Source organism: Carassius gibelio, chromosome A1 (assembly GCF_023724105.1).
Source record: "Carassius gibelio isolate Cgi1373 ecotype wild population from Czech Republic chromosome A1, carGib1.2-hapl.c, whole genome shotgun sequence".
Classification (NCBI taxonomy): domain Eukaryota; kingdom Metazoa; phylum Chordata; class Actinopteri; order Cypriniformes; family Cyprinidae; genus Carassius; species Carassius gibelio.
This window is the reverse complement of record NC_068371.1, coordinates 35,877,901-35,897,257: the sequence shown is the minus strand read 5'-3', so window position 1 is coordinate 35,897,257 and position 19,357 is coordinate 35,877,901. Positions and strand designations below refer to the sequence as shown.

General features: G+C 39.3%; 1 protein-coding gene across 1 annotated transcript; it reads right to left on the bottom strand.

Moving 5' to 3' along the window:
* Positions 1–1,717: 1,717 nt before the first annotated feature.
* On the bottom strand, positions 1,718–18,453 carry LOC127939407 (uncharacterized). Its single transcript, XM_052536136.1, has 42 exons — positions 18,332–18,453; positions 18,069–18,200; positions 17,734–17,945; positions 16,960–17,690; positions 16,665–16,816; positions 15,277–15,461; positions 15,098–15,221; positions 14,400–14,717; positions 14,008–14,204; positions 11,626–11,747; positions 10,864–10,996; positions 10,634–10,755; positions 10,482–10,543; positions 10,180–10,338; positions 9,930–10,084; positions 9,700–9,821; positions 9,548–9,609; positions 9,248–9,406; positions 8,990–9,144; positions 8,760–8,881; positions 8,608–8,669; positions 8,308–8,466; positions 7,110–7,264; positions 6,880–7,001; positions 6,728–6,789; positions 6,426–6,584; positions 6,168–6,322; positions 5,938–6,059; positions 5,786–5,847; positions 5,486–5,644; positions 5,228–5,382; positions 4,998–5,119; positions 4,846–4,907; positions 3,604–3,762; positions 3,346–3,500; positions 3,116–3,237; positions 2,964–3,025; positions 2,664–2,822; positions 2,406–2,560; positions 2,176–2,297; positions 2,024–2,085; positions 1,718–1,880 (listed from the first exon to the last, which is right to left on the bottom strand). The coding sequence occupies exons 1-42, from the start codon at positions 18,451–18,453 to the stop codon at positions 1,718–1,720; spliced, it is 6,261 nt and encodes a 2,086-aa protein (XP_052392096.1).
* Positions 18,454–19,357: the final 904 nt, after the last annotated feature.

Below are 19,357 nucleotides of genomic sequence, written 5' to 3'. Positions count from 1 at the left end.
CCTACAAGACAAATAATAGGTTTCATTCAGGGAATTTAACCCACTTCTTTTTTTTTGCTATTTGTAACGTTACGTAGCTTCAATAAAGGTAAAATGCAAAGATATATGAAGCCAAGACTGTGAAATTAATTTGCATCTTACGTGAAGTTGGAGGTCTTGGGTTGTAAAGTTGGACTGCCAAGTTCATTCAGAAGAGTGTTCAGCTGAAGGGGAAAATCAAACCATTCATCAGTTTCTGGAGAACACTGGCATTCAATCTAAGTAGTATTAAACTGTTAATTTTTAACGTTTACCGCATTATTGATGGTATCCTGAACTTTCTGGCTGGTGTTGCCTCTAGACACAGGGTCCTCTGGCATGCTGATGTTAATCACGTTAAATGTAAAGACCACAGCATAGGAGGTTTCTGAGATTTCTGTTTTGGATGGAAATGGTAATTTTAGAATTTTGACAAAAGCCTGTAAAACATGATTGGATGACTCACTCTCAGTTGAAATTTTGAAGTGAAAATTATGACACTTACTCTCATAGGTGACATTCACCACCTTCACCGATTCATTGAGCTGTGACTCTCTGGACTGACGGAGAGTATTGATAGCACTGAGGACCAGAGATTCACTGGGCACTGGAGATGAGGAGTTGAACACCAGCTTGCTTGTGACCACTGCCGAACCAATTCTGTAAATGTAAACACTTTTGATTCATTTACATCAGTATATATGCAATAAAATCATCACTTTCGCATTTTTTAATTTTCTTAAAATAGAACGCCAAAATTTACATGAGTTTTGGAGTAGTAACAGAAACACTGGTTGTTGTGACTGGAAACACTGTTGTAGTGGTCGGAAGACGTAGCTCATTGAGGAAGCTGATTGGTTGTATGACATCTCCATTCTGGAAGCTGTATTCCATCCTGCCATTAATCTGGTTTGAAGTGCTCCTACAAGACAAATAATAGGTTTCATTCAGGGAATTTAACCCACTTCTTTTTTTTTTGCTATTTGTAACGTTACGTAGCTTCAATAAAGGTAAAATGCAAAGATATATGAAGCCAAGACTGTGAAATTAATTTGCATCTTACGTGAAGTTGGAGGTCTTGGGTTGTAAAGTTGGACTGCCAGGTTCATTCAGAAGAGTGTTCAGCTGAAGGGGAAAATCAAACCATTCATCAGTTTCTGGAGAACACTGGCATTCAATCTAAGTAGTATTAAACTGTTAATTTTTAACGTTTACCGCATTATTGATGGTATCCTGAACTTTCTGGCTGGTGTTGCCTCTAGACACAGGGTCCTCTGGCATGCTGATGTTAATCACGTTAAATGTAAAGACCACAGCATAGGAGGTTTCTGAGATTTCTGTTTTGGATGGAAATGGTAATTTTAGAATTTTGACAAAAGCCTGTAAAACATGATTGGATGACTCACTCTCAGTTGAAATTTTGAAGTGAAAATGATGACACTTACTCTCATAGGTGACATTCACCACCTTCACCGATTCATTGAGCTGTGACTCTCTGGACTGACGGAGAGTATTGATAGCACTGAGGACCAGAGATTCACTGGGCACTGGAGATGAGGAGTTGAACACCAGCTTGCTTGTGACCACTGCCGAACCAGTTCTGTAAATGTAAACACTTTTGATTCATTTACATCAGTATATATGCAATAAAATCATCACTTTCGCATTTTTTTATTTTCTTAAAATAGAACGCCAAAATTTACATGAGTTTTGGAGTAGTAACAGAAACACTGGTTGTTGTGACTGGAAACACTGTTGTAGTGGTTGGAAGACGTAGCTCATTGAGGAAGCTGATTGGTTGTATGACATCTCCATTCTGGAAGCTGTATTCCATCCTTCCATTAATCTGGTTTAAAGTGCTCCTACAAGACAAATAATAGGTTTCATTCAGGGAATTTAACCCACTTCTTTTTTTTTTTTGCTATTTATAACGTTACGTAGCTTCAATAAAGGTAAAATGCAAAGATATATGAAGCCAAGACTGTGAAATGAATTTGCATCTTACGTGAAGTTGGAGGTCTTGGGTTGTAAAGTTGGACTGCCAGGTTCATTCAGAAGAGTGTTCAGCTGAAGGGGAAAATCAAACCATTCATCAGTTTCTGGAGAACACTGGCATTCAATCTAAGTAGTATTAAACTGTTAATTTTTAACGTTTACCGCATTATTGATGGTATCCTGAACTTTCTGGCTGGTGTTGCCTCTAGACACAGGGTCCTCTGGCATGCTGATGTTAATCACGTTAAATGTAAAGACCACAGCATAGGAGGTTTCTGAGATTTCTGTTTTGGATGGAAATGGTAATTTTAGAATTTTGACAAAAGCCTGTAAAACATGATTGGATGACTCACTCTCAGTTGAAATTTTGAAGTTAAAATGATGACACTTACTCTCATAGGTGACATTCACCACCTTCACCGATTCATTGAGCTGTGACTCTCTGGACTGACGGAGAGTATTGATAGCACTGAGGACCAGAGATTCACTGGGCACTGGAGATGAGGAGTTGAACACCAGCTTGCTTGTGACCACTGCCGAACCAGTTCTGTAAATGTAAACACTTTTGATTCATTTACATCAGTATATATGCAATAAAATCATCACTTTCGCATTTTTTAATTTTCTTAAAATAGAACGCCAAAATTTACATGAGTTTTGGAGTAGTAACAGAAACACTGGTTGTTGTGACTGGAAACACTGTTGTAGTGGTCGGAAGACGTAGCTCATTGAGGAAGCTGATTGGTTGTATGACATCTCCATTCTGGAAGCTGTATTCCATCCTGCCATTAATCTGGTTTGAAGTGCTCCTACAAGACAAATAATAGGTTTCATTCAGGGAATTTAACCCACTTCTTTTTTTTTTGCTATTTGTAACGTTACGTAGCTTCAATAAAGGTAAAATGCAAAGATATATGAAGCCAAGACTGTGAAATTAATTTGCATCTTACGTGAAGTTGGAGGTCTTGGGTTGTAAAGTTGGACTGCCAGGTTCATTCAGAAGAGTGTTCAGCTGAAGGGGAAAATCAAACCATTCATCAGTTTCTGGAGAACACTGGCATTCAATCTAAGTAGTATTAAACTGTTAATTTTTAACGTTTACCGCATTATTGATGGTATCCTGAACTTTCTGGCTGGTGTTGCCTCTAGACACAGGGTCCTCTGGCATGCTGATGTTAATCACGTTAAATGTAAAGACCACAGCATAGGAGGTTTCTGAGATTTCTGTTTTGGATGGAAATGGTAATTTTAGAATTTTGACAAAAGCCTGTAAAACATGATTGGATGACTCACTCTCAGTTGAAATTTTGAAGTGAAAATTATGACACTTACTCTCATAGGTGACATTCACCACCTTCACCGATTCATTGAGCTGTGACTCTCTGGACTGACGGAGAGTATTGATAGCACTGAGGACCAGAGATTCACTGGGCACTGGAGATGAGGAGTTGAACACCAGCTTGCTTGTGACCACTGCCGAACCAGTTCTGTAAATGTAAACACTTTTGATTCATTTACATCAGTATATATGCAATAAAATCATCACTTTCGCATTTTTTAATTTTCTTAAAATAGAACGCCAAAATTTACATGAGTTTTGGAGTAGTAACAGAAACACTGGTTGTTGTGACTGGAAACACTGTTGTAGTGGTCGGAAGACGTAGCTCATTGAGGAAGCTGATTGGTTGTATGACATCTCCATTCTGGAAGCTGTATTCCATCCTGCCATTAATCTGGTTTGAAGTGCTCCTACAAGACAAATAATAGGTTTCATTCAGGGAATTTAACCCACTTCTTTTTTTTTTGCTATTTGTAACGTTACGTAGCTTCAATAAAGGTAAAATGCAAAGATATATGAAGCCAAGACTGTGAAATTAATTTGCATCTTACGTGAAGTTGGAGGTCTTGGGTTGTAAAGTTGGACTGCCAGGTTCATTCAGAAGAGTGTTCAGCTGAAGGGGAAAATCAAACCATTCATCAGTTTCTGGAGAACACTGGCATTCAATCTAAGTAGTATTAAACTGTTAATTTTTAACGTTTACCGCATTATTGATGGTATCCTGAACTTTCTGGCTGGTGTTGCCTCTAGACACAGGGTCCTCTGGCATGCTGATGTTAATCACGTTAAATGTAAAGACCACAGCATAGGAGGTTTCTGAGATTTCTGTTTTGGATGGAAATGGTAATTTTAGAATTTTGACAAAAGCCTGTAAAACATGATTGGATGACTCACTCTCAGTTGAAATTTTGAAGTGAAAATGATGACACTTACTCTCATAGGTGACATTCACCACCTTCACCGATTCATTGAGCTGTGACTCTCTGGACTGACGGAGAGTATTGATAGCACTGAGGACCAGAGATTCACTGGGCACTGGAGATGAGGAGTTGAACACCAGCTTGCTTGTGACCACTGCCGAACCAGTTCTGTAAATGTAAACACTTTTGATTCATTTACATCAGTATATATGCAATAAAATCATCACTTTCGCATTTTTTAATTTTCTTAAAATAGAACGCCAAAATTTACATGAGTTTTGGAGTAGTAACAGAAACACTGGTTGTTGTGACTGGAAACACTGTTGTAGTGGTTGGAAGACGTAGCTCATTGAGGAAGCTGATTGGTTGTATGACATCTCCATTCTGGAAGCTGTATTCCATCCTTCCATTAATCTGGTTTAAAGTGCTCCTACAAGACAAATAATAGGTTTCATTCAGGGAATTTAACCCACTTCTTTTTTTTTTTTGCTATTTATAACGTTACGTAGCTTCAATAAAGGTAAAATGCAAAGATATATGAAGCCAAGACTGTGAAATGAATTTGCATCTTACGTGAAGTTGGAGGTCTTGGGTTGTAAAGTTGGACTGCCAGGTTCATTCAGAAGAGTGTTCAGCTGAAGGGGAAAATCAAACCATTCATCAGTTTCTGGAGAACACTGGCATTCAATCTAAGTAGTATTAAACTGTTAATTTTTAACGTTTACCGCATTATTGATGGTATCCTGAACTTTCTGGCTGGTGTTGCCTCTAGACACAGGGTCCTCTGGCATGCTGATGTTAATCACGTTAAATGTAAAGACCACAGCATAGGAGGTTTCTGAGATTTCTGTTTTGGATGGAAATGGTAATTTTAGAATTTTGACAAAAGCCTGTAAAACATGATTGGATGACTCACTCTCAGTTGAAATTTTGAAGTGAAAATGATGACACTTACTCTCATAGGTGACATTCACCACCTTCACCGATTCATTGAGCTGTGACTCTCTGGACTGACGGAGAGTATTGATAGCACTGAGGACCAGAGATTCACTGGGCACTGGAGATGAGGAGTTGAACACCAGCTTGCTTGTGACCACTGCCGAACCAGTTCTGTAAATGTAAACACTTTTGATTCATTTACATCAGTATATATGCAATAAAATCATCACTTTCGCATTTTTTAATTTTCTTCAAATAGAACGCCAAAATTTACATGAGTTTTGGAGTAGTAACAGAAACACTGGTTGTTGTGACTGGAAACACTGTTGTAGTGGTTGGAAGACGTAGCTCATTGAGGAAGCTGATTGGTTGTATGACATCTCCATTCTGGAAGCTGTATTCCATCCTGCCATTAATCTGGTTTGAAGTGCTCCTACAAGACAAATAATAGGTTTCATTCAGGGAATTTAACCCACTTCTTTTTTTTTTGCTATTTGTAACGTTACGTAGCTTCAATAAAGGTAAAATGCAAAGACATATGAAGCCAAGACTGTGAAATTAATTTGCATCTTACGTGAAGTTGGAGGTCTTGGGTTGTAAAGTTGGACTACCAGGTTCATTCAGAAGAGTGTTCAGCTGAAGGGGAAAATCAAACCATTCATCAGTTTCTGGAGAACACTGGCATTCAATCTAAGTAGTATTAAACTGTTAATTTTTAACGTTTACCGCATTATTGATGGTATCCTGAACTTTCTGGCTGGTGTTGCCTCTAGACACAGGGTCCTCTGGCATGCTGATGTTAATCACGTTAAATGTAAAGACCACAGCATAGGAGGTTTCTGAGATTTCTGTTTTGGATGGAAATGGTAATTTTAGAATTTTGACAAAAGCCTGTAAAACATGATTGGATGACTCACTCTCAGTTGAAATTTTGAAGTGAAAATGATGACACTTACTCTCATAGGTGACATTCACCACCTTCACCGATTCATTGAGCTGTGACTCTCTGGACTGACGGAGAGTATTGATAGCACTGAGGACCAGAGATTCACTGGGCACTGGAGATGAGGAGTTGAACACCAGCTTGCTTGTGACCACTGCCGAACCAGTTCTGTAAATGTAAACACTTTTGATTCATTTACATCAGTATATATGCAATAAAATCATCACTTTCGCATTTTTTAATTTTCTTAAAATAGAACGCCAAAATTTACATGAGTTTTGGAGTAGTAACAGAAACACTGGTTGTTGTGACTGGAAACACTGTTGTAGTGGTCGGAAGACGTAGCTCATTGAGGAAGCTGATTGGTTGTATGACATCTCCATTCTGGAAGCTGTATTCCATCCTGCCATTAATCTGGTTTGAAGTGCTCCTACAAGACAAATAATAGGTTTCATTCAGGGAATTTAACCCACTTCTTTTTTTTTTTTGCTATTTGTAACGTTACGTAGCTTCAATAAAGGTAAAATGCAAAGATATATGAAGCCAAGACTGTGAAATTAATTTGCATCTTACGTGAAGTTGGAGGTCTTGGGTTGTAAAGTTGGACTGCCAGGTTCATTCAGAAGAGTGTTCAGCTGAAGGGGAAAATCAAACCATTCATCAGTTTCTGGAGAACACTGGCATTCAATCTAAGTAGTATTAAACTGTTCATTTTTAACGTTTACCGCATTATTGATGGTATCCTGAACTTTCTGGCTGGTGTTGCCTCTAGACACAGGGTCCTCTGGCATGCTGATGTTAATCACGTTAAATGTAAAGACCACAGCATAGGAGGTTTCTGAGATTTCTGTTTTGGATGGAAATGGTAATTTTAGAATTTTGACAAAAGCCTGTAAAACATGATTGGATGACTCACTCTCAGTTGAAATTTTGAAGTGAAAATGATGACACTTACTCTCATAGGTGACATTCACCACCTTCACCGATTCATTGAGCTGTGACTCTCTGGACTGACGGAGAGTATTGATAGCACTGAGGACCAGAGATTCACTGGGCACTGGAGATGAGGAGTTGAACACCAGCTTGCTTGTGACCACTGCCGAACCAGTTCTGTAAATGTAAACACTTTTGATTCATTTACATCAGTATATATGCAATAAAATCATCACTTTCGCATTTTTTAATTTTCTTAAAATAGAACGCCAAAATTTACATGAGTTTTGGAGTAGTAACAGAAACACTGGTTGTTGTGACTGGAAACACTGTTGTAGTGGTTGGAAGACGTAGCTCATTGAGGAAGCTGATTGGTTGTATGACATCTCCATTCTGGAAGCTGTATTCCATCCTGCCATTAATCTGGTTTGAAGTGCTCCTACAAGACAAATAATAGGTTTCATTCAGGGAATTTAACCCACTTATTTTTTTTTTGCTATTTGTAACGTTACGTAGCTTCAATAAAGGTAAAATGCAAAGATATATGAAGCCAAGACTGTGAAATTAATTTGCATCTTACGTGAAGTTGGAGGTCTTGGGTTGTAAAGTTGGACTGCCAGGTTCATTCAGAAGAGTGTTCAGCTGAAGGGGAAAATCAAACCATTCATCAGTTTCTGGAGAACACTGGCATTCAATCTAAGTAGTATTAAACTGTTAATTTTTAACGTTTACCGCATTATTGATGGTATCCTGAACTTTCTGGCTGGTGTTGCCTCTAGACACAGGGTCCTCTGGCATGCTGATGTTAATCACGTTAAATGTAAAGACCACAGCATAGGAGGTTTCTGAGATTTCTGTTTTGGATGGAAATGGTAATTTTAGAATTTTGACAAAAGCCTGTAAAACATGATTGGATGACTCACTCTCAGTTGAAATTTTGAAGTGAAAATGATGACACTTACTCTCATAGGTGACATTCACCACCTTCACCGATTCATTGAGCTGTGACTCTCTGGACTGACGGAGAGTATTGATAGCACTGAGGACCAGAGATTCACTGGGCACTGGAGATGAGGAGTTGAACACCAGCTTGCTTGTGACCACTGCCGAACCAGTTCTGTAAATGTAAACACTTTTGATTCATTTACATCAGTATATATGCAATAAAATCATCACTTTCGCATTTTTTAATTTTCTTAAAATAGAACGCCAAAATTTACATGAGTTTTGGAGTAGTAACAGAAACACTGGTTGTTGTGACTGGAAACACTGTTGTAGTGGTCGGAAGACGTAGCTCATTGAGGAAGCTGATTGGTTGTATGACATCTCCATTCTGGAAGCTGTATTCCATCCTGCCATTAATCTGGTTTGAAGTGCTCCTACAAGACAAATAATAGGTTTCATTCAGGGAATTTAACCCACTTCTTTTTATTTTGCTATTTGTAACGTTACGTAGCTTCAATAAAGGTAAAATGCAAAGATATATGAAGCCAAGACTGTGAAATTAATTTGCATCTTACGTGAAGTTGGAGGTCTTGGGTTGTAAAGTTGGACTGCCAGGTTCATTCAGAAGAGTGTTCAGCTGAAGGGGAAAATCAAACCATTCATCAGTTTCTGGAGAACACTGGCATTCAATCTAAGTAGTATTAAACTGTTAATTTTTAACGTTTACCGCATTATTGATGGTATCCTGAACTTTCTGGCTGGTGTTGCCTCTAGACACAGGGTCCTCTGGCATGCTGATGTTAATCACGTTAAATGTAAAGACCACAGCATAGGAGGTTTCTGAGATTTCTGTTTTGGATGGAAATGGTAATTTTAGAATTTTGACAAAAGCCTGTAAAACATGATTGGATGACTCACTCTCAGTTGAAATTTTGAAGTGAAAATGATGACACTTACTCTCATAGGTGACATTCACCACCTTCACCGATTCATTGAGCTGTGACTCTCTGGACTGACGGAGAGTATTGATAGCACTGAGGACCAGAGATTCACTGGGCACTGGAGATGAGGAGTTGAACACCAGCTTGCTTGTGACCACTGCCGAACCAGTTCTGTAAATGTAAACACTTTTGATTCATTTACATCAGTATATATGCAATAAAATCATCACTTTCGCATTTTTTAATTTTCTTAAAATAGAACGCCAAAATTTACATGAGTTTTGGAGTAGTAACAGAAACACTGGTTGTTGTGACTGGAAACACTGTTGTAGTGGTTGGAAGACGTAGCTCATTGAGGAAGCTGATTGGTTGTATGACATCTCCATTCTGGAAGCTGTATTCCATCCTGCCATTAATCTGGTTTGAAGTGCTCCTACAAGACAAATAATAGGTTTCATTCAGGGAATTTAACCCACTTCTTTTTTTTTTGCTATTTGTAACGTTACGTAGCTTCAATAAAGGTAAAATGCAAAGATATATGAAGCCAAGACTGTGAAATTAATTTGCATCTTACGTGAAGTTGGAGGTCTTGGGTTGTAAAGTTGGACTGCCAGGTTCATTCAGAAGAGTGTTCAGCTGAAGGGGAAAATCAAACCATTCATCAGTTTCTGGAGAACACTGGCATTCAATCTAAGTAGTATTAAACTGTTAATTTTTAACGTTTACCGCATTATTGATGGTATCCTGAACTTTCTGGCTGGTGTTGCCTCTAGACACAGGGTCCTCTGGCATGCTGATGTTTATCACGTTAAATGTAAAGACCACAGCATAGGAGGTTTCTGAGATTTCTGTTTTGGATGAAAATGGTAATTTTAGAATTTTGACAAAAGCCTGTAAAACATGATTGGATGACTCACTCTCAGTTGAAATTTTGAAGTGAAAATGATGACACTTACTCTCATAGGTGACATTCACGACCTTCACCGATTCATTGAGCTGTGACTCTCTGGAATGAAGGAGAGTATTGATAGCACTGAGGACAAGAGATTCACTGGGCACTGGAGATGAGGAGTTGAACACCAGCTTGCTTGTGACCACTGCCGAACCAGTTCTGTAAATGTAAACACTTTTGATTAATTTACGTATGCAATAAAATCATCACATTCACATTTTTTAATTTTCTTAAAATAAAACGGCAAAATTTACATGAGTTTTGGAGTAGTAACAGAAACACTGGTTGTTGTGACTGGAAACACTGTTGTAGTGGTTGGAAGACGTAGCTCATTGAGGAAGCTGATTGGTTGTATGACATCTCCATTCTGGAAGCTGTATTCCATCCTGCCATTAATCTGGTTTGAAGTGCTCCTACAAGACAAATAATAGGTTTCATTCAGGGAATTTAACCCACTTCTTTTTTTTTTTTGCTATTTGTAACGTTACGTAGCTTCAATAAAGGTAAAATGCAAAGACATATGAAGCCAAGACTGTGAAATTAATTTGCTTCTTACGTGAAGTTGGAGGTCTTGGGTTGTAAAGTTGGACTGCCAGGTTCATTCAGAAGAGTGTTCAGCTGAAGGGGAAAATCAAACCATTCATCAGTTTCTGGAGAACACTGGCATTCAATCTAAGTAGTATTAAACTGTTCATTTTTGACGTTTACCGCATTATTGATGGAATCCTGAACTTTCTGGTTGGTGTTGCCTCTAGACACAGGGTCCTCTGGCATGCTGATGTTAATCACGTTAAATGTAAAGACCACAGCATAGGAGGTTTCTGAGATTTCTGTTTTGGATGGAAATGGTAATTTTAGAATTTTGACAAAAGCCTGTAAAACATGATTGGTTGACTCACTCTCAGTTGAAATTTTGAAGTGAAAATGATGACACTTACTCTCATAGGTGACATTCACCACCTTCACCGATTCATTGAGCTGTGACTCTCTGGACTGACGGAGAGTATTGATAGCACTTAGGACAAGAGATTCACTGGGCATTGGAGATGAGGAGTTGAACACCAGCTTGCTTGTGACCACTGCTGAACCCGATCTGTAAATGTAAACACTTTTGATTCATTTACATCAGTATATATGCAATAAAATCATTACTTTTGCATTTTTTTATTTTCTTAAAATAGAACGGCCAAAATTTACATGAGTTTTGGAGTAGTAACAGAAACACCGGTTGTTGTGACTGGAAACACTGTTGTAGTGGTTGGAAGACGTAGCTCATTGAGGAAACTGATTGGTTGTATGACATCTCCATTCTGGAAGCTGTATTCCATCCTGCCATTAATCTGGTTTGAAGTGCTCCTACAAGACAAATAATAGGTTTCATTCAGGGAATTTAACCCACTTCGTAAAAAGATGTATTTTGTCTATTATTTGTTTTTTTTTTTTTTTTTTTTTTTTTTTTTTTTGGTATTTGTAACATAACATAGCTTCAATAAGCTAAAAATTGAGGACATATGAAATAAAGATTGTGACTTTTGGTCGCATCTTACGTGAAGTTGGAGGTCTTTGGTTGTAAATATGGACTACCAGGTTCATTCAGAAGAGTGTTCAGCTGAATGGGAAAAATCAAATAATTCTTCAGTTTCCGGTGAAGATTTACAGTGGACCTAAAGTTTGTTAATGGGTTAATAATTATTTCTTACCGCATTATTTACAACATCTTGTACTTGCATGTAACTGCTGTTTCTTAGATCAGTGTTCTCTGGCATGCTGATATTACTCAGACTAAACTCAAAGATGATGAGATAGGAGGTTTCTGAGACCTCTGTTTGGAAAGACACACCAATTTACAGTTAAAAGTTGACATATTTTTCTGGTTGAATCTTTCATGTTTAAAATTGTTTTTCTTTTTCATTTGATATTTTAAAATGATGAAACTTACTCTGATAAGTAATATTTGCAATCTTCAGTGATTCGTTGAGCTGAAACTGTCTAGATTCCCGAAGAGTACTAATAGCATTTAGGACCAAATCTTTAGTGGGCATTGATGACAAGGATGAGAATACCAATTTGGTTGTGACAGTTGCTGCACCAGTCACATTCGTAGACAATGTTTTGGGAATGCTTGAAGTTTCTGGTTGCAAACTTGAAGTACTTTGAAGTGTTGCAGATGCATCTGCTTTTGTTGTATTGTTTAGTGGTGTAGTATTGCTAGAAATTGTTTCAGCTGGTGTAGTTTTGGTTGATGACTGAAGTGGAATTGTAGATGGTGGAGATACTGATGTGTTTGTGTTTGAAACTGAGGTAACTGGAGCTATTGGAAATTCTGCTGCACTGATGAGACCTGTACTAATTCCAGTTGTAGTTGTTGATGCAGTTGTAGTCTCTGAATCCATTTTTGGCCTTGAAGTTGTTTTGGTTGAAAGTGCAGGTGTGACTGGAGCAGAAGATGTGCTGGTAAAAGCTGCAGTTGTTCTTAAAAGACCTCCTGTTGTTACTTGAAATGCATCTGTTGTTTGAGCTGCAGTTGAACTTGAAACAGTGGCTGTTGTTGTGCTTGGAACTGTAACTGAGATATCAGCTGGAATTGTAGTGGTGGGAAGAACAGTCATGGTTGCAATGGGTGTAGATGGGGTTCTAGGAGGTTCTGTTGTTTTTGTTGGAGTTAATGTTGAGGATATAGTTACATGTGATGATGAGATAGGCATAATTGTTACAGCAATAGTTACAGTTTCTGGAGACACAGTTGTGATAATTGGAGGTGCATTTGTTGTGGTAATGAGTCCTGCCTGGCTTAGAGCTGGAGCTGTATTAGTGAAAGCAATAGTTGTGGTTGATATAGGTGCAGTTATTATTTGGAATGCAGTGGTTTTTGCCACTGTAGGTGTGTTTGTGCTTGGAATAGAAGCTGAGGTTTGAAATGGATGTTCAGTTGTGGGATAGTTAGTAGCAGAGAAAGCTGTAATGGTGGATGTTGCAGGTGCAGGTGTACTCTCTGAAGTTGCAAACATTGTCGGTGCAGTAAGAGTTGAGGTTTCAGTTGTAGTGGCTGAGTGTAAACTTGATGTAGTAGTTGAATATTCCATCATGGTTGTGGAATCTGTGGTTGTTGCAGGTGAAGTTATGCTTACTGACATTGTGTTAGAACCTTCTGATGTTGTACTTGCAGCTTTAGTTGAGGTTTGATCTGATGTAGTAGTGGAAGGAATGATGGTGGTGGTGGAAGCTGTAGTTGTGGTTGTTGCAAGAGAACTTGGTGTTCCTGATTTTGTAGAAATTGTTGTTGATGCAGCAGGTGTGGAATCTGGACTCACAACTTCAGTAGTTGCAGCTACACTAGACATTTTGATTTGAGCTGTTGTTGAACTTGGGGCATCAGATGAAGTTGGAGCTGAGGTCATGGTGGAAGGTTTATATGTGGTTGTAGAAGCTGCTGTTGTCATTGTTGAAACTACAGTTGTAGTTGTGGAGGCTGTAGTTATTGATGTTGTTGGTGAAGTTGTGGTTTCTGAAGTCATTCTTGTGATTGTTTCAGAGGTTGCCGGTGCAAGTAGCGTTGTGGTTTGAGCTGTTGCTGACATTGGAGCTGATGTCATAGAGGAAGGTACAGTTATAGCTGAGGAAGCTGTTGTTACTGATTTTGTTACAGGTGCAGATGCTTCTGAAGATGTAGACATTGATGGTAAAGTTATAGCTGTTGATGTTGTTGGATAATTAGCTGATAATGAGGTTGGAGATGATGATGTAGAAGCAGAAGGCACTATTGCAGCTGAGGAAGGTGTAGATGTTGAGGATGTAGTTGTAGTTTCGAAAGCTGTAGTCACAGCAGTGGAAGGCCCCACTGAGGCTTTGGAAGCTGCAGTTGTGCTTGTTGCAGGTGTAGTTGTACTTCCTGATTTTGTAGGAAATGTTGTAGATGTAAGAGTTGTTGCTTCTGAAGTTACAACAGTGGACATGAGAGCTCCAGTAGATGTAGTTGCAAGAAGCAATGCGGTATGGGATGTTGTTGTACTTGGAGCTTCAGATGACATTGGAGCTGATGGCATTGAGGAAGGAACATTTGTAATAGAAGAAGCTGTAGTTACTGATGTTGTTACAGGTGCAGTTGTTTCTGAAAATGTAGGTACAGTTGTTGAAGTGAGAGTTGTGGATTCTGAAGATACAGCTGTTGACGCTGTTGGTTTGTTTGTTGTTGTAGGTGTGGTTGAAGAGGATGAAGTTGTGGTTTCTGCTGTTGTACTCTCTGAAGTTGAAGCAACAGATGTAGTTTCTGTACTCACAACTGTGGTTGTGGGAATTATATTAGTTGAGGACTCTGTAGTTACTGAAGTTGTTAAAGCTGCAGTTGTTTCTGAAAATGTAGGCATTGATGTTGAAGTAAGAGTATTGGATGCTGAAGTTACAGCTATTGATGTTGTGGGACTCTTTGTTGTAGGTGTGGTTGATGAAGCTGTAATCATGGTTTCTGCCGTTTTACTCTCTGACGTTGTAGGCAAAACTGTTGAAGTAATAAATGTGGTTTCTGTACTCACAACTGTGCTTGTGGGAATTTGAGTGCTTGAGGATGTTGTAGTTCCTGATGTTGTTACTGGTGCAGTTATTCCTGAAGATGTAGGCACTGCTGTTGAAGTGAGAGTTGTGGATTCTGAAGTTACAGCTGTTGATGTTGTGGGTTTGTTTGTTGTTGTAGGTGTGGATGATGAAACTGTAGTCGTGGTCTCTGTTGATGTACTCTCTGAAGTTGTAGGCACCAATGTTGAAGTAATAGATGTGGTTTCTGTACTCACAACTGTGGCTGTGGGAATTTCAGTAGTGGAGGATGCTGTAGTTACTGATGTTGTTACAGGTCCAGTTGTTTCTGAAGATGCATGCACTGTTGTTGAAGTGAGGGTTGTGGATTCCAAAGTTACAGCTCTTGACGCTGTGGGTTTGTTTGTTGTTGAAAATTTTGTTGATGAAACTGTAGTTGTGGTTTGTGCTGTTGTACTCTCTGAAGTTGTAGGCACCACTGTTGAAGTAACAGGTGTATTTTCTGGACTCACAACTGTGGTTGTAGGAATTTTAGTAGTTGAGGATTCTGTAGTTACTGATGTTGTTACTGGTGCAGTGGTTCCTGAAGATGTAGGCACTGTTGTTGTAGTGAGAGTAGTGGATGCTGAAGTTAATGCCATTGACGTTGTGGGATTGTTTGTTGTTGTAGGTGTGGTTGATGAAGCTATAGTCGCGGTTTTTGCTGTTGTACTTTCTGAAGTTGTAGGCACCACTGATGAAGTAACAGGTGTAGTTTCTGTACTCACAACTGTGGTTGTAGGAATTTTAGTATTAGAGGATTCAGTAGTTACTGAAGTTGTTACAGCTGCAGTTGTTCCTGAAGATGTAGGCACTGTTCTTGTAGTGAGAGTAGTGGATGCTGAAGTTAAAGCTGTTGATGTTGTGGTAGGTGTGGTTGATGAAGCTGTAGTCGCGGTTTCTGCTGTTGTACTTCCTAAAGTTGTAGGCATCACTGTTGAAGTAACAGGTGCTGTTTCGGTACTCAGAACTGTGGTTGCTGGAATTTTAGTAGTTGAGGATTCTGTAGTTACTGATGTTGTTACTGGTGCAGATGTTCCTAAAGATGTAGGCACTGTTGTTGAAGTGAGAGTAGTGGATGCTGAAGTTAAAGCAGTTGATGTCGTGGGATTTATTGTTGTTGTAGGTGTGGATGATGAAGCTGTAGTCATGGTTTCTACTGTTGTACTTTCTGAAGTTGTAGGCACCACTGTTGAAGTAACAGGTGTAGTTTCTGTACTCACAATTGTGGTTGTAGGAATTGTAGTAGTAGAGGATTCAGTATTTACTGATGTTGTTACAGCTGCAGTTGTTCCTGAAGATGTAGGCACTGTTGTTGTAGTGAGAGTAGTGGATGCTGAAGTTAAAGCTGTTGAAGTTGTGGGATTGTTTGTTGTTGTAGGTGTGGATGATGAAGCTGTAGTCATGGTTTCTGTTGAAGTAATAAATGTGGTGTCTGTACTCACAACAGTGCTTGTGGGAATTTTAGTAGTTGAGGATTCTGTAGTTACTGATGTTGTTACTGGTGCAGATGTTCCTGAAGATGTAGGCACCATCGTTGTAGTGAGAGTAGTGGATGCTGAAGTTAAAGCTGTTGACGTTGTGGGAATGTTTGTTGTGGTAGGTGTAGTTGATGAAGCTATAGTCATGGTTTGTGCTGTTGTACCATCTAAAGTTGTAGGCACCAATGTTGAAGTAACAGGTGTAGTTTCTGTACTCACAACTGTGGTTGTAGGAATTTTAGTAGTAGAAGATTCAGTAGTTACTGAAGTTGTTACAGCTGCAGTTGTTCCTGAAGATGTAGGCACTGTTGTTGTAGTGAGAGTAGTGGATGCTGAAGTTAAAGCTGTTGACGTTGTGGGAATGTTTGTTGTGGTAGGTGTGGTTGATGAAGCTGTAGTCGTGGTTTCTACTGTTGTACTTTCTAAAGTTGTAGGCACCACTGTTGAAGTTACAGGTGTAGTTTCTGTACCCACAACTGTGGTTGTTGGGATTTTAGTAGTTGAGGATTCTGTAGATACTGATGTTGTTACTGGTGGAGTTGTTCCTGAAGATGTAGGTACTGTTGTTGTAGTAAGTGTTGTGGATGCTGAAGTTAAAGCAGTTGAAGTTGTGGGATTGTTTGTTGTTGTAGGTGTGGATGATGAAGCTGTAGTCGTGGTTTCTGTTGAAGTAATAAATGTGGTTTCTGTACTCACAACAGTGCTTGTGGGAATTTTTGTAGTTGAGAATTCTGTAGTTAATGATGTTGTTACTGGTGGAGTTGTTCCTGAAGATGTAGGCACTGTTGTTGTAGTAAGCATTGTGGATGCTGAAGTTAAAGCTGTTGGCGTTGTGGGAATGTTTCTTGTGGTAAGTGTGGTTGATGAAGTTATAGTTGTGGTTTCTGCTCTTGTACTTTCTAAAGTTGTAGGCACCGCTGTTGCAGTAACAGCTGTAGTTTCTGTACTCAGAACTGTGGTTGCGGGAATTTTAGTCGTTGAGGATACTGTAGTTACTGATGTTGTTCCTGGTGCAGATGTTCCTGAAGATGTAGGCACTGTTGTTGAACTGAGAGTAGTGGATGCGGAAGTTAAAGCTGTTGACGATGTGGGAATGTTTGTTGTGGTAGGTGTGGTTGATGAAGCTGTAGTCGTGGTTTCTGCTGTTGTACTTTCTAAAGTTGTAGGCACCACTGTTGAAGTAACAGGTGTAGTTTCTGTACTCACAACTGTGGTTGTAGGAATTTTAGTAGTTGAGGATACTGTAGTTACTGATGTTGTTCCTGGTGTAGATGTTCCTGAAGATGTAGGCACCATCGTTGTAGTGAGAGTAGTGGATGCTGAAGTTAAAGCTGTTGACGTTGTGGGATTGTTTGTTGTGGTAGATGTAGTTGATGAAGCTATAGTCGTGGTTTCTGCTGTTGTACTTTCTGAAGTTGTAGGCACCACTGTTGAAGTAATAGGTGAAGTTTCTGTACTCACAAATGTGGTTGTAGGAATTTTAGTAGTAGAGGATTCAGTAGTTACTGATGTTGTTACAGGTGCAGTTGTTCCTGAAGATGTAGGCACTGTTGTTGAAGTGAGAGTTGTGGATTCTGAAGTTAAAGCTGTTGACGTTGTGGGATTGTTTGTTGTTGTAGGTGTGGTTGATGAAGCTGTAGTCGTGGTTTTTGCTGTTGTACTCTCTGAAGTTGTAGGTACCACTGTTGAAGTAGTAGATATAGTTTCTGTGTTCACAACTGTGGTTGTGGGAATTTCAGTAGTTGAGGATGCTGTAGTTACTGATGTTGTTAAAGGTGCAGTTGTTCCTGAAGATGTAGGCACTGTTGTTGAAGTGAGTGTTGTTGATTCTGAAGTTAAAGCTGTTGACGTTGAGGAAATGTTTGTTGTTGTAGGTGAGGTAGTTGAAGCTGTAGTCGTGGTTTCTGCTGTTGTACTTTCTGAAGTTGTAGGCACCACTGTTGAAGTAACAGGTGAAGTTTCTGTACTCACAACTGTGGTTGTGGGAATTTTAGTAGTAGAGGATTCAGCAGTTACTGATGTTGTTACTGTGGCAGATGTTCCTGAAGATGTAGGCACTGCTGTTGAAGTGATAGTTGTGGATTCTGAAGTTAAACCTGTTGACATTGTTGGATTGTTTGTTGTTGTAGGTGTGGTTGATGAAGCTGTAGTCATGGTTTCTGCTTTTGTACTCTCTGAAATGGTAGGTACCACTTTTGAAGTAATAGATGTAGTTTCTGTGCTCACAACTGTAGTTGTGGGAATTTTAGTAGTTGAGGATTCTGTAGTTACTGATGTTGTTACTGGTGGAGTTGTTCCTGAAGATGTAGGCACTATTGTTGTAGTGAGCATTGTGGATGCTGAACTTACAGCTGCTGACGTTGTGGGACTGTTTGTTGTTGTAGGTGAGGTTGTTGAAGCTGTAGTCGTGGTTTCTGCTGTTGTACTTTCTGAAGTTGTAGGCACTACTGTTATAGTAACAGGTGAAGTTTCTGTACTCATGACTTTGGTTGTAAGAATTTTGGTAGTAGAGGATTCAGTAGTTACTGATGTTATTACTGGTGCAGATGTTCCTAAAGATGTAGGTACTGTTGTTGAAGTGAGAGTTGTGGATTCTGAAGTTAAAGCTGTTGACGTTGTGGGATTTTTTGTTGTTGTAAGTGTGGTTGATGAAGCTGTAGTCATGGTTTCTGCTGTTGTACTCTCTGAAGTTGTAGGCACCACTGTTGAAGTAATAGATATAGTTTCTGTGCTCACAACTGTGGTTGTGGGAATTTCAGTAGTTGAGGATGCTGTAGTTACTGAAGTTGTTACTGGTGGAGTTGTTCCTGAAGATGTAGGCACTGTTGTTGAAGTGAGCGGTGTGGATGCTGAAGTTACAGCTGTTGATGTTGTGGGACTCTTTGTTGTTGTAGGTGAGGTTGTTGAAGTTGTAGTCGTGGTTTCTGCTGTTGTACTTTCTGAAGTTGTAGGGACCACTGTTGAAGTAACAGGTGTAGGTTCTGTACTCACAACTGTGGTTGTAGGAATTTTAGTAGTAGAGGATTCAGTAGTTACTGATGTTGTTCCTGGTGCAAATGTTCCTGAAGATGTAGGCACTGTTGTTGAAGTGATAGTTGTGGATTCTGAAGTTAAAGCTGTTGACGTTGTGGGATTTTTTGTTGTTGTAGGTGTGGTTGATGAAGCTTTAGTCGTGGTTTCTGCTGTTGTACTTTCTGAAGTTGTATGCACCACTGTTAAAGTAACAGGTGAAATTTCTGTACTCACAACTATGGTTGTAGGAATTTCAGTAGTTGAGGATGCTGTAGTTACTGATGTTGTTACTGGTGCAGATGTTCCTGAAGATGTAGGCACTGTTGTTGAAGTGAGAGTTGTGGATGCTGAAGTTACTGCTGTTGACGTTGTA

Bases quoted from the DNA above. Each gene is read 5' to 3' on its own strand.
- LOC127939407 (XM_052536136.1), bottom strand. From the start codon at position 18,453: ATGAGTACAGAAACTTCACCTGTTACTATAACAGTAGTGCCTACAACT. The intron at 15,222-15,276 runs GTAACAACTTCA...CTACAACCACAG, and splicing joins CTTCAGGAACAACTGCAGCT to TTGTGAGTACAGAAACTACA. The intron at 5,383-5,485 runs GTAAATTTTGGC...TTACATTTACAG, and splicing joins GTTACTACTCCAAAACTCAT to AACTGGTTCGGCAGTGGTCA.